The sequence below is a fragment of the Typha angustifolia genome, chromosome 15, assembly GCF_048772165.1.
Source record: "Typha angustifolia cultivar Huaian chromosome 15, ASM4877216v1, whole genome shotgun sequence".
NCBI lineage: Eukaryota > Viridiplantae > Streptophyta > Magnoliopsida > Poales > Typhaceae > Typha > Typha angustifolia.
In genome coordinates this window covers 5018533-5031239 of record NC_133253.1, presented here as the reverse complement: position 1 = coordinate 5031239, position 12707 = coordinate 5018533, and the positions used below count along the sequence as shown (strand labels likewise).

The 12707-nt window shown below is 36.3% G+C and overlaps 1 protein-coding gene across 3 annotated transcripts; it reads right to left on the bottom strand.

Moving 5' to 3' along the window:
- Nucleotides 1–921: 921 nt before the first annotated feature.
- On the bottom strand, nucleotides 922–12408 carry LOC140779574 (katanin p80 WD40 repeat-containing subunit B1 homolog KTN80.4-like). 3 transcript variants are annotated; one of them, XR_012107368.1, is made up of 19 exons: nucleotides 11927–12407; nucleotides 11573–11703; nucleotides 11326–11443; nucleotides 11017–11243; nucleotides 10641–10743; nucleotides 9664–9734; nucleotides 9036–9110; nucleotides 8822–8965; nucleotides 8478–8709; nucleotides 7585–8376; nucleotides 6456–6512; nucleotides 6261–6376; nucleotides 4622–4747; nucleotides 3538–3612; nucleotides 3351–3463; nucleotides 2334–2450; nucleotides 2173–2241; nucleotides 1352–1705; nucleotides 922–1037 (listed from the first exon to the last, which is right to left on the bottom strand). XR_012107368.1 is itself a non-coding variant. In XM_073124698.1 (18 exons), the coding sequence occupies exons 1-18, from the start codon at nucleotides 11958–11960 to the stop codon at nucleotides 1642–1644; spliced, it is 2643 nt and encodes an 880-aa protein (XP_072980799.1). In that variant the 5' UTR covers nucleotides 11961–12408; the 3' UTR covers nucleotides 1147–1641. The 3 variants fall into 3 exon arrangements, 2 of the variants coding, with proteins under 2 accessions (XP_072980799.1, XP_072980798.1); XM_073124698.1 differs by lacking the exon at nucleotides 922–1037 and having other exon boundaries at nucleotides 1147–1705; nucleotides 6282–6376; nucleotides 11927–12408; XM_073124697.1 differs by lacking the exon at nucleotides 922–1037 and having other exon boundaries at nucleotides 1147–1705.
- Between the last annotated feature and the right edge of the window lie 299 nt (nucleotides 12409–12707).

Genomic DNA, 12707 nt, shown 5'->3' with positions numbered 1-12707 from the left:
AGATCGAGCCGAAGAGCCGCGTCCAATTTGGTCTGCGCAAAGGCCTGAATGGATTGATCGAGAGGGACGGCAAGTTAAGGACTTTGGAAGACAAAGAGTCCGTTGGAGAAGAGAAAAAAGACGAGCATGAGAATAGGAAGAAGAGTGGCCAAGCTGCAGGGAATGCCAAGGCATGCATAACCAAACAAGAATGCATGAAGAAGAAGGTGACATGCACCAAGAAGTGCACCAACTCGCTCAAGAAAGAAAAAGCTAAATGCACCGTCAAGTGCACCAAGTGCATCCCCACTTGTTAAGCGTTACGCTTCACCTTTGCACTGAAGTAGTAGATCAGAAGTTTGGAACTCTTACCAATTTCACTGGTTCTTGTTCAGCTCCATCTTTCCATCCTTCCCAGTCTTTCGATAGTTTCCTGCAAGAATAAAGAATAGTTGATGTAGTCGTGTCTCTGTTCTTGCTTTGAGTGTTCCGTGTGGATGCAACAGTTGCTCTTTTGAGTGCTGAACAATTGTAGCTTTTCTACTAAAAAGTAAGTGCATTCTCTCTTCAATCAGAATACCAAAAGAATTCCTATTTCAGAGTACAGAAGATCGTCCAAATAGTGCTTTAGGGATTGCTTTAAGGCTATAGATCACTGATACTTTGAAATTAAAGGTTCATGCTTGGTTGATGATCACTGATATGAACATGTAGCTAAGTTTTTTTTTTTGGTTAAACACATGAACCATGATTGGTTGATGATCTCTCATTAATTATGATTGTGTGGGTGGATGTGATTTGAGACTATATTATGATAGAAGCTAATAATAAGATCTAAATCTAGCATCTGTCATGATGCACATGCAGTTACAAACAAAGATGCAAGGAAGCAATGAAAAAGAGATGAAACAAACTTCAATTGTTTAACTCGTGAACATATACCAAGTGAACCCAATCTGCTGATTCTAGCAAATGTCACACATATATTTAGATCCTATTTTCCTCGCATCAGATAAGCTCCTCACATGACTCCAGGATGAAAATTGAACTCCAGAAATCTGTGACAAGACACAATAAAATCCTCACTTCTGAAGTTATCCTTAAGAATTTACCAGGAATGAGGTAAATATTGGTCTAATTGATTAATCAGAAACGAGAACCAACTACTAAACAAGCTTTTCAATTTTCATTACATAATGAAGGAAAGATACAGGCTTCAGTTTTTCATTTTTCATTACATAATGAAGGAAAAATACAGGCTTCACCACTTCAGGCACGTAACTTTTTTACAACAGGCCAACTAGGGTTACAGCATTTAGGTCAGTAATTTGATTTTCGCTTCAAAGTCAGCTCAATCTAGTCAAAGAATTACCTTCACTCAGTTTAGATGATATGATGCAAATTCTTCGACTGTCCTTCACCATGGCTTTTGTTTCTGGGTCGCATGGAAGTATTAGTGTGTATTCAGATTCTAAATAACAAAGGGAACGACCACTTCTGTCAGGCTTTCAGTTGACCAAACTCTGCAGTTAAGCTTCAGCTTGAAATTCACCAGAAGACTCCAGAGAAGCAGCTAAAATATAAGATTAGGATGTGTGCAGCAATCTGGCTTACTCTTGGCAATCTAGCTTACTGTTGCAGATGTATCTTGGAGTTGGTCAATTAAATAACTTCCTGAAGAGCAAGATTTAGCTCCTGCGCAGATTTTGCAATAGATCCTTTTCTTCTGTTCAAAATAAGAAAAGAAAAAGGAAAAGGGAAAATCATGTTAACCAGTAGCAAGGAGAAATGTAGCTAGATTTAAATGATGATCAAGCTTTCCAAGTGATATTGAACTTTTCTGCCATGGTATTTCTAGATGACTAATAAGGGTGATATAATTTATGAATATGCATTTCCGGAGTTCACATAACAGACGTATAGCAGGTGGTGGATTTTTCAACAAATATAAAAAGAGGATTCCAGGGAAGTGTAGTTTTAATTTTTTTTATGCCTAATTGGTTGCATCCTGCCAGCCATTAGTCAGACCCAATCCAGTTTCTTAACCTGTTATGGAGAAGTGTAATGTTACTCTTCAAATCAGCTCTTTCATCCAATAGTATGCATTGTTAGAAAGGCTTTCTTTCAAACCAATGAACAAAAATGAGTTTGCTGTTTCCAAAGAGGTAAAAATTTCAGTTTGAAACAGTTCACCTTGTGAGTGAAGAAAGCCTTTGCTTGATCTTTTCAAGCTCAATGAAGCAAAGATTGCACCGGTCCAGCCTGAAATGAGCAGAAAAGAAAACTAAATGGAGGAAGCATATAAACTAGCAGTGTACAGATTGAGACAAGCAGTCAGGCAAATGGAAAAAAACCTCTGCTCTGCTTGAAGGTCTACGCCAACAGATGGGCCAGATGATAAAGTTGAATGGATTACAGGACCAAAGATTCTAACAAGCTTTAGCAGCATCTCCAAGGAGATGCCCAGATGCCTAAAATAAGAGCAGCTTGTTAAAAACATAGAACTACACTGCAAGTTATGAAGCAGAAATACCATAGAAACACCAAAGTCCAATACACAATCCTAAATAGCACTAAAAACAATAATATAAACTCCATTCAAGGTAACAACGCTGTTGATCAGAAATTCAGAATATGATTTAAGTGAGTCAAATTGAAGCTGTAATGAACCGATGGCAGGTATAAGCTTCAAGGGTATAACTGGGACAAGAGACAGTACTTCAGCAGTGCTTCAGCCTTTTGGTTTAAGACACTTTGTTGTAAACTTGTGACTCTTGGAACACTTGCATTAGCTTCTCTCGTCATATTATCTAAATTTAGGGAATTTGACTATTTTTCTATTTTAGAGAGCTACCTTTCTATAAGTCCACATCAAATTTCCTATTCCATCTTTATACTATTTAAATATTATTTATCTCCATATTTCTTTGTTATTATGCTTAAAAGTTAAGCTATTCAAAGTATCATCACTGCACTAGAACTAGAAAATAGTTTTTTCAGGGATAGGGAAACTAGAGAAAAGGAAATAGTGCTAATAAGGCAATAACACATACACATACACACACACACAGACAGAGAGAGAAGTAGCTCATCTATAGATAAGATTAGTCAGATATTAAATAACTTCTAGAAAGGTATCTACAACATACCCAAATGCTTTGGCTCTACCTACTAATGTAGATACAACGGTGTCCTCTAAAAATCAAATTAAACTTCATCCAGGGCCAAACAAAAAGGCTAGTAAAAGGGAAGGCAAATTGCATCTCTAAAAATTACTGGTCCAATACGGCTTCTATGCCTGAACTACTGATACTACAGGAAGAACACTAAAAGCAACGTTTGTCGGTTTGTAAAACATTATACAGGAAAACCTTTCAGTTCTGCTCTCTAGAAGGCCAGTCAGGAGAGGTAAGAGACAAGAGCATATATCCAGCGTTATTGTGTCACTTTTCTCCATCAAGACACTTGTAACATCAGCAGAGACCTGCAGTACAGTTTGTTAACATTAAAAAATAAGCTCTTTCTAAATGAAAAAATAACTCCGAATAGAATGCATACAGCATGATCAGACATCTTCTCCATTGCAGTGATGGCACCCTTGAGTTCATTTTTTTTCCAAAATTGATGAACTGCCTGCAAGTTGAAGAAAATATAAATGCCACTTGCAATGTAACATACCATAAAATACAAATAAAGCGCTGTGCATAAGCCCAAACAATGGATCATTTCATTTTCATATGGCAGCCAATTGATCATAGTTCAACTTTCACCCCAGCCATATTTTGTAGTTAAGATTTCAATAAAGATGAAATTTACTTTTTATTTCCAGCCAGAACAGATAAAACAGCAACATGCTTATCAAGCTAGTCGAATATGAGTAACTAGGGTGAAAAAACAATGGATGTTTCCAATTATTTATCCAGGTGGCCACAAGAATATCATCAGCTATATACTTGGGACTGCTTGAATAAGAACAAAGCTTGAAAAGGAAGAGGATTGAGTTCCTGACTTATGCAGAAGAAGAAATGATAGCACTTAGATGACTGGGATTAAATTGGAAATTGCCACCATTTTTAAGAGGTATTTTCTACTTCCAACATATAAATTGACAACTGAAAAGGATTCCCAACCAGACCAGAGAAAAGCAAAGTGTCCTTTGCCTACTTTGACAGAACAAAGTGATCCTTACATGACTCCAAAAGAGAGGTGTTTGGCAGATTGAAAATGGACTGGGCATTCCAGTTCCTTAATTGCAGCCAATGTATATATGCATATAATTGTCCTTCTTTATTATTCTAATTTTCATCTGTTACCCCCAGTCTCATTTGTTAAGTATCTAAATCGATCAATTTTTTCCTTGAAAGCAGTCCTATATTTAACAACTTTTTGAGTAGTTCAAAACAGTCTTGAGGAATAGATAATGTGATTTAAAAGTGAAGCCTTTCCTAGTTCATCGTTCCATTTTCAGAAATTTACCAAGATTAGCAGTGTATAGCTATTCTCACACATTATCAACAAAAGTTTTATAGATGTGAAGGCATATACATGGGGTAGGCATTATTAAGAAAGGTATACAATTACAATTGCCAGTTACCATGTTACTGATGTCATAAGAATTTAAACATTAAACATTACGGTTTACCTGTAACTTTGTCAGCCTGGACCTTGCCAAGCTTAGAAATAACTCATGTTGTTCCATTAAATCAGTAACAGTATCCTCATCACATGCAGAGAGTGTTTTGTTTTCACCAAATGGAGCTCTCCCTCTCTGTTCAATTCAACAGGATCAATCTTAATAAGATCACTATTGAGTGAAGAATCCCAAATAGTTGGAGAAAAGGCTCGGTTGTTGTTGTCATCATTATTTAGAGGAAAATAATAGAAATGTCCAGCTTAGCAGATTCAGAAAGAAAAACCAACCCAGTAAATAATGATTCAGAATAAGAATTCACCATTAGAGAAAACAGAAAAGGGGGTAAGAGAGTCATCCTTTCTTTTACTATAGCAATTTAATGAAACTATTAGTGATTATCAACAATAGATCTTCAACTGAAAAAAATTATCAACAAGAGATCAGAAGATATAAACGTTGTAGAGATTCGGAAACTGAAAATTGACTGAAATGATTAGTTCAGTATAGCTTCGAGTAAGCATATAAATTAAAGGAACTTTACTAGATATGGAGAACCAGAAAGATGAATAAAAAATTAAAAAGTAGGAAATGATCAAATTTCAATCTCACTTTCTCAGTGAAGTTGTTAGCTTCTACATATGTGCCCTTGCAAGAATAGAACATTACAAGTATATGATGATGAAGGATCCTTCACGATGAAAGGTGAAGTTTGAGATAGGATATAGTATATTGCAATAATGAAACTTTTAGTGTCAGTTATATCAACCTGATATTATACATTTGGGATTATAAAAGCATAGTTCCTAGTTTTGGCCCTGCTGCTGGCGGCTACAGCAGGCAGCTGTCAGCTGTTGCCTACTGTTGTTGCTGACAGTAGCCGCCAGCGGCTGCAAAGAGAGGGAGAGAGAGGGTAAGAGGAAGACAAACAGAGAGAGAGAGAGAGAGAGTGAGCGAGGGAGAGAGAGGGAAAGATTAAAAAAAATAGTGAGATAGCTCAGATTAACAGTTAGAGGAATAGAAAAGAAGAAAGGGAGGAAGAGAAATTTTTACTTTTTAGGCTTTATATTTGAGTAATTATTATTTCTTATTTTCTTCTAATTTTTTCTAGATTTTTAGAAATTTCTCAACATTTTTAAATAATACTTAGAATTTTATTTAATTAAAATAATCCGATCCGATACAAGCGAGCGATACAGTTGATACGTATTATTTTTCCGGACGGCCTATCCCGATCCCGATATCGATTTTTGGAACCTTGTCTAAAAGCACAATACACAGCTTATGCTAAGGTATACAGTTATATACACCAATGTAATAAAAGTTGGAAAGATTTAGTAAACTGGTCATTCTTAATTTAAATGCATATTGCGGGTAGTAATCTCCATTTTTCAGACCGAGATTTTCAATGCAAATATTCTTGGGAAGTTCCGTATGAACAAACTGACAGTTAGAATGGGTCAAGAAGGTAATCAACAATATCTAACTATTTTTCAGGCTTGCAACAGATATATAAGCTTCACCATCTACATTGGAAAAATAATAATTATGATCTACAATGAAAAAATGAAAAAAGGAAAAAGAAAAAAAAACACATGATATTTCAATTGAATTGCCAATGGGAATGAAAGCAATCTAGATGGAAACATACAGAAGAATATGACATGCTCACAGAGGTGGTCTCAGAAGAGCTGCTTGTTGTAGGGCCTTCATAAGTAGGAGATGGATCCCTGATTTCCCAACTCGCAACCGGTGATCTTGTTCTTCCTATATCATGGACAAAAAATGAGATACAAATGCTGGTTGATTTTCAAAGTCTTGATTCATAATAAGCAATAGAATTTACCTCCTTTTGTAACTTCCGCAGAGTAGGCATCCTGTGGCTTATGGACTTTGATGTTATCTACAAAATAAACCATATTGACTTTTAGTAACATATATTCTCCAAGGTATTCAAATATATATGGAAGTTGAAGTGTGAAACTTTTGATTTTTTAACACCAAAATGTCAGCATGCAAGGAGAATGATCCTCTTTTACCAACATATAAATATGAGTATGACTATAAATATATGCATATATATATATATGGTAATGGATGTAATTTTGTAAGGAAGGAATAGCTGGCCCCAGTGAGGATAGATTTAATCTGGTTGTCATCGTGAATATGTGGTTTTTAACACTTAAGTAAATTGGTCTTCCTCATTAGCTCTAACAAAAAAACTATTTATCAAGTCAACAACTATGCGACCGTAGGCCCTGTAGCCCACATACCATCATTAGGTAGAGGATAGATCCCAAGATGACAACATACATAACTAACATCAGGAATAGATTGATATCAATCACCAACCATTTCGTAAATGTCTCTAATCTAGTTATAGCTAGAATTATAGGTGATAGAAACAAAGGAAGCCTACCAAAGCATGAATTGAATAGATACTTGAAAAGATCATGGCATATTGTGATTATTGTCATAATGATATCTACATATAAGAGCACTAACACAGAAGAATGAAAGCTACAAATGCAGATATGAGATTCCAAAAACTAGTAGATAAATGTAAAAGGGAGCAGTAAATTATATATAAAAACTCAAATATATAACAACACTGAGAGAGGACATGGAATCTAAAAGTTAACGTTCAGAAAGAGCACAAATAAAACCATCAAAAACTTACATAAAAAATGTATGGCCATTGATAACACCATAAAAGTGAAGAATAACAAAGGTTTATAGACAGAAAAAGAAAATGTATCAAATTATGTAGTTCAAGTTCAACAAAACCTTCTGCTGCACTATTAGTAGAAAGGAAAATGGTGGGAGCAATCAAACATAAACCACATTTCAGATAAGATATTTGGGAGGCACTTAAGATTTAAAACATGGCATAGAAACATAAAAGACAATATATTTTAGCAGACATTTCGTGTCATGATTTTGATGATTTGGTGTCTTGATTCTTTTGAACGTACAATTTTCATGGTGCCGACTTGTATTTGACTCTGTAAAAGGATTTGATCCCAGCTTCCCAGATGTAATGGATTTGACATCATCAGCATAATCTTTTCCAGCAGTCGTTGGTTGATTAACACCATTTCCAACAAAAAGATGATTTTGATTCATGACTTCATCTAATCCTGTGAATCTACTGAATGTATCTGAATCATCTTTGATACTTGACGACCTCCGGAAATTAGAAAATTTTGACTGAAGACTGTATTGTAATGTTCTTCCAACAAGAGGTTCTTTTATGGAACCAGATACATGTTCCACTTTTGCGCTTGTCCTAGGGATAGCAACAGGTGCCACCTCGCTAGTTTCTTTTCTAGAATCAGAGGCCAGCTCCACCCTCGAGCTACTTCTAGGAACAATGACCACATTACCAGCTTCTTTTCTGGAATCAGTGGATGGCTCCACTCTTAAGCTAGCTCTCGGGACGATTTCAGAAATCACTTCGCTAACTTCTTTTCTTGAATCAGATGCCAGCTCAGTTCTTGAGCTAGTTCTTGGGATGATAACAGGAACCACATTGCAAACTTCTTTTCTAAAATCAGAAGTCAGATCCACTCTTGAGCTAGCTCTAGGGACAACGACAGACACCACATCAGCTTTACTAATGATCTGAATATTGGTCCTACCATTGCTTCTTGAAGAATTCCTTTTTGAGGTGGTAGTACTTGATGCCACTGCTGAGTTTGCAGTCGTAATCTTTGCACCAGTGCCAATTCCAACTCTTTGAGGTGTAGTAGGGACACTTCCGGTTGCTTCGGATTCAGAAGATAAGAAGAAAATGAGAATCCAAACATTTAAACATCTAAAGAATTAAGTATGAAATCTAAGCAATCTAGAGAAATGAATAACCTACAGGCAACGGGTTTCATCTCCTTAGCTGTTGAATCCAAATTTTCTGAAACAGATAGTCTCCCCATATTCATTTTTATACTGCTGTCTGAGTTTTGTGACACTGATGTTCTTCCCATATTAGTAGTTTTTGTGCTGCTATTGTCCTGCAATGCTGTAATACCACTTGAAGTAGATTTTGATTCTGAATGGCCATTCGGTCTTGCAACATTAGCCATTGCATATGGCTCAATGCGCTGTCATTTGAGATGCCAGGTATCATTTATCATAAAACATAGACTAACTAGATTTAAAATCAGGTTGACAACTATTAAAACACAGATTAACTGTTGGAACTTTAGACCTTACCATAAGATCTACGACCCAAACTCCAACACAGCTTTGATTAAAAGAACATCCAAGAAGTTTTCCATCATGGATGTTCAAATCTGATAGTCTAGACCATCCCACATCCACAGCATCATGACAACTAATTGGCTCCCATGAGAAAATCTGGTAAGTGATAATTAATATTATTAGTTGAACAAAGCACATGAACAACAACCAAAGTAAATGTGCATACCTTCAAACTTTCGTGCAATCCACAGAGCAGAGTTCTTCCGTCAGGATTGAACATCATAGAACGTATACTGGTAGTCTGAAGTGAAATCATAATGTCAGCATTCCGTTGTAAGGATAACTACAATTGGCAAGTACACTTCACTAGATAAAGCATTCAAAATTGCACTTCCAATTCATTGTCATCCTACCCTAGTGGTGGTCTTAAAGCAGTTGCCGTTAACATTCAAATTTGCACTCAATCAGGTTAATCAAGTTAGAGAAATCTGGAGCCTTGCAAGGTTACTCACTTTCCCATTCTCGACAAGTTTATCCTAAGCACTGAGCAAAAGAGCATTTCATTCACCAAAGGTGATAAACTGATAATGCTACTGTCTCAGAAATAATAAAACTATATTATTAAAATATTGCTTTCTCTAACTCCCACTTGCCTCAAGACTATTTACTTCCCTAAAAAGCTCCATAGACCAATAGAGTTCAAATATTCTAAACATGAGATTAGCAACCTAGAAATCACCAATCTAAATTATAAACCATAAAACAATAATAGGATACCAAAGAAAAGTTGACCTCCAAAAAGAAAAAAAGTAAAGCAAACAATAAATGACTCTAGGTCTAACACAAAGTGATACCTCAGGTCCTCCAGATCCAATCAATTCAAATGTTTCAAGATCCCAGAGTTTAACAGTTCTATCAGCAGAACCTGTGTCAGTTAATAAAGAGCAAAAAAAGAATTTTCAACATGATGACCACAAAAGCAGTAAGCTGAAGATAAATTTCCTTAGAATACATAAATTTAAACTAGCTTCAAGAGAGAATTAAATATCTTGCGGAAATAAGTCAAGAATAAAAGAATGGAAGTACAGAAGGACTTGGAAAGGAAAGCGTACAATGTTCAATATGCTCAAACACATTCCTGACACATAACGAAAATCAGCAGAAAGAGAAGCTTGGTTTCTATTGCGAGAAGCAATATACTCGGTATCTGTGTTTCCTAGGTCAAAATGTAACCCTAAGAACTAAGCTAAAAGCAAAAAATCCACATAACCTATATTGAATTATATACTAATCTATATGAGATGACTTAAATATCTTCCATTCGATATATAGGAGAAAGCTAATCCAAATTCCAAGAGTTTTAACACTTAGGAGTTAGGCCATCATGTAGCATGGCTGTAAGGCTTGTGCCATGTACCTTCATTGGCTGTGTTTGAGTAACAAAACAACCTTTTTAGTAAGTGGGACAATGTTGCTTACAGGTTGTGCATGCTTCCCAGATCTCTACACTAGTTGGAGCCACATACAACAGGACAAACTCTTTTAGGTTATTTTGAAGTCTTGAATAGTGGAATATGTGAGAAGTTCGCCTTGGTCTCTCTAGCTAGTTGGTTAGAATCTAACTATCTTCCTTTCTACTAGTGTGAATGCATACAGAGACCTAATGAAAAATAATTATGTAGAAAACGAAAGAAGGAAAATAAAAGGCAAATGGAAAGTAATTTGATCAACCACTCAACCACATCAATTATTTTCTACTAGCATTATGTGTATGAAAATCTACAAAATATTGACATTTATATGTCAAGACAAGTAAACGATTTGATATAACCTGTTGCCAAGAGAAACTCATGAGGATGGAAATCTATGCACTGAATCTGACCCTCATGGCCCTTGAAATCGTGTAACAGCTTCCCAGCTGTCAGGTCCCAGAGCTGTTGATACAAGATTTTCAAAATAGCTAGTAAGAATTCTATTAACTTGGAAGTTGGAACATGTACACAATTATTAATTGATTCACTATACATTGTATAATTAAAACATAATAAAGCATATCAATAATACCTTGAGAATAACATCAGCTTCGGAAACTAAAAATTACTTATGCTGTAATAAATGAAAATATTGCATATATATATATATATAAATGAATTTTAAATTTGCATTTGAAACCTCCAAAATAAATCAAAGAAAATTCCAAGAATTACCTTCACAATATTATCTTCCCCACCGGAGACAACCCATTTACCATCAGGCGTGAATCTAATGGTGTTAACACCTCGTGTATGGCCTTTGTATGTGTGAATACATCCCTTCCTTCTGATATCCCATATCTTCAGATTTGTGTCAAGTGAGCCAGAAGCAAAGAACTCCCCAAATGGATGAAAATCAACAGATATGCAATTTGACCTATGCCCCGTAAGAGTACGAACAACTGCAAAGGAAACAAACCAAATTCAACAAACTGGCAAGAATACGTTGTTTTGTAGAAGTATGAATTAAGGAAATATACATACTTTTTGCCTCCTCTAGATCCCACAGTTTAATTGTGCCACTGGCTGCTCCTGCAGCAACTAACACTTCCGACGAATCAAAACTTACTGATTCGACCGCACTTGTATGCCCAGATAGACTCTGCAAATTACCATTGCATGAACTCACCGCGACAAAATATGGTTCATCATAATACACTTTTGTAGCAACAAAGAAGCACTCTCAGAGTGAGTTTAATGATAACTATGACGATGTTGCTTTAGAACCCACCAGTATAGCATTGGGTTTGCCAATGGCCCAAAGATTGACCTTGTGGTCCTCTCCTCCGGTGATAAGAACTCTCGAGGTCCTCCTCCCGATTTTAAGGCAATTGACATTGGAAGAATGTGCAACAAATTCCTCTAAATTTAGAGTAGTCAAGGCATTCAATTTACATCCCCAAACCCATATCACCAAAACCGTCCTATCTTCCACTATACTAACAGGAAACTACCATGAGCCAAATTTAAGGGCCCCTACATTCGATCAAATACAGTAAGCAAAAGAATCAAACAATAGGAAATAAAGTACATTTAATGAAACAGGGGGAAAAAGGCTAAAAATTAAATTCGAAAAGAAGGATACGTAGCTTGTAAGCGCGCTTGGTGGTGGTCGTCATGAAGGCAATGGCAATGGCAGTGAACAGATGAATAAAATCCCCTTCTTCTCTTCACTCTACGGATCGAGCGATGCCTATGCCGTGATCTGACCTCCACTTGTCTCATCTCAGATCGGACCAGTTCAGCCCTCGGATCTCGAGATTCCCGATCAAGACACCTACCATTTCTCTATAAAAGGAATCGAAGCTATCATATGGAACGATCTCTCACCTCCATGGAAGCGCCGCTAAAGCGACTTTCCCCTCGATTTCGCGTCGGAATGCAACGAAGAGCAGGGAATGGAAACGACAGACAGACAGACAGACAAACAGACAGAGTGAATGAGAGCGTGATGCGAGAGGATCGTAATGCTCCTTGGTGGAGTGCGAAGTGGCGGGCTAGCGAGGGAGGAGAGAGAAGAAGAAGAGAGGGAAGGAGGAAGAAATGGAGCTTTCGGGGGGTTATAGCACAAGGAGGGGGGGGGACTTGGTTCAAAAAAATAATAACAGAGAGAAGTGAAATTAATTAAGCTTGGGTCTACCACCATTTTAACCCAAAAGGTCCCCTATCCCTATTTTTAGTGGTAAATAAGTTATTAAAGAAAACCCCTACTATTTTCTACTAACTTAGCATAATATTATATTTTTATCGTAATTAATACTCAGCTATCTTTTTATTTATTTCAATTTTATCATATACATTAATAATATTATTCAATCTTAATTAACACTGTTGTTGTACTATTATTCCAGACTCTTTTCACCGCT

Excerpts from the sequence above, each read along its gene's own strand:
- LOC140779574 (XM_073124697.1), bottom strand. The coding sequence starts at position 11,960 with ATGACGACCACCACCAAGCGCGCTTACAAGCTAC. Across the intron at positions 4,748-6,260 it reads TGAGCATGTCATATTCTTCT|AGAGGGAGAGCTCCATTTGG; the intron begins GTATGTTTCCAT and ends TGAATTGAACAG. Across the intron at positions 3,613-4,621 it reads CCAGGCTGACAAAGTTACAG|GCAGTTCATCAATTTTGGAA; the intron begins GTAAACCGTAAT and ends TTCAACTTGCAG.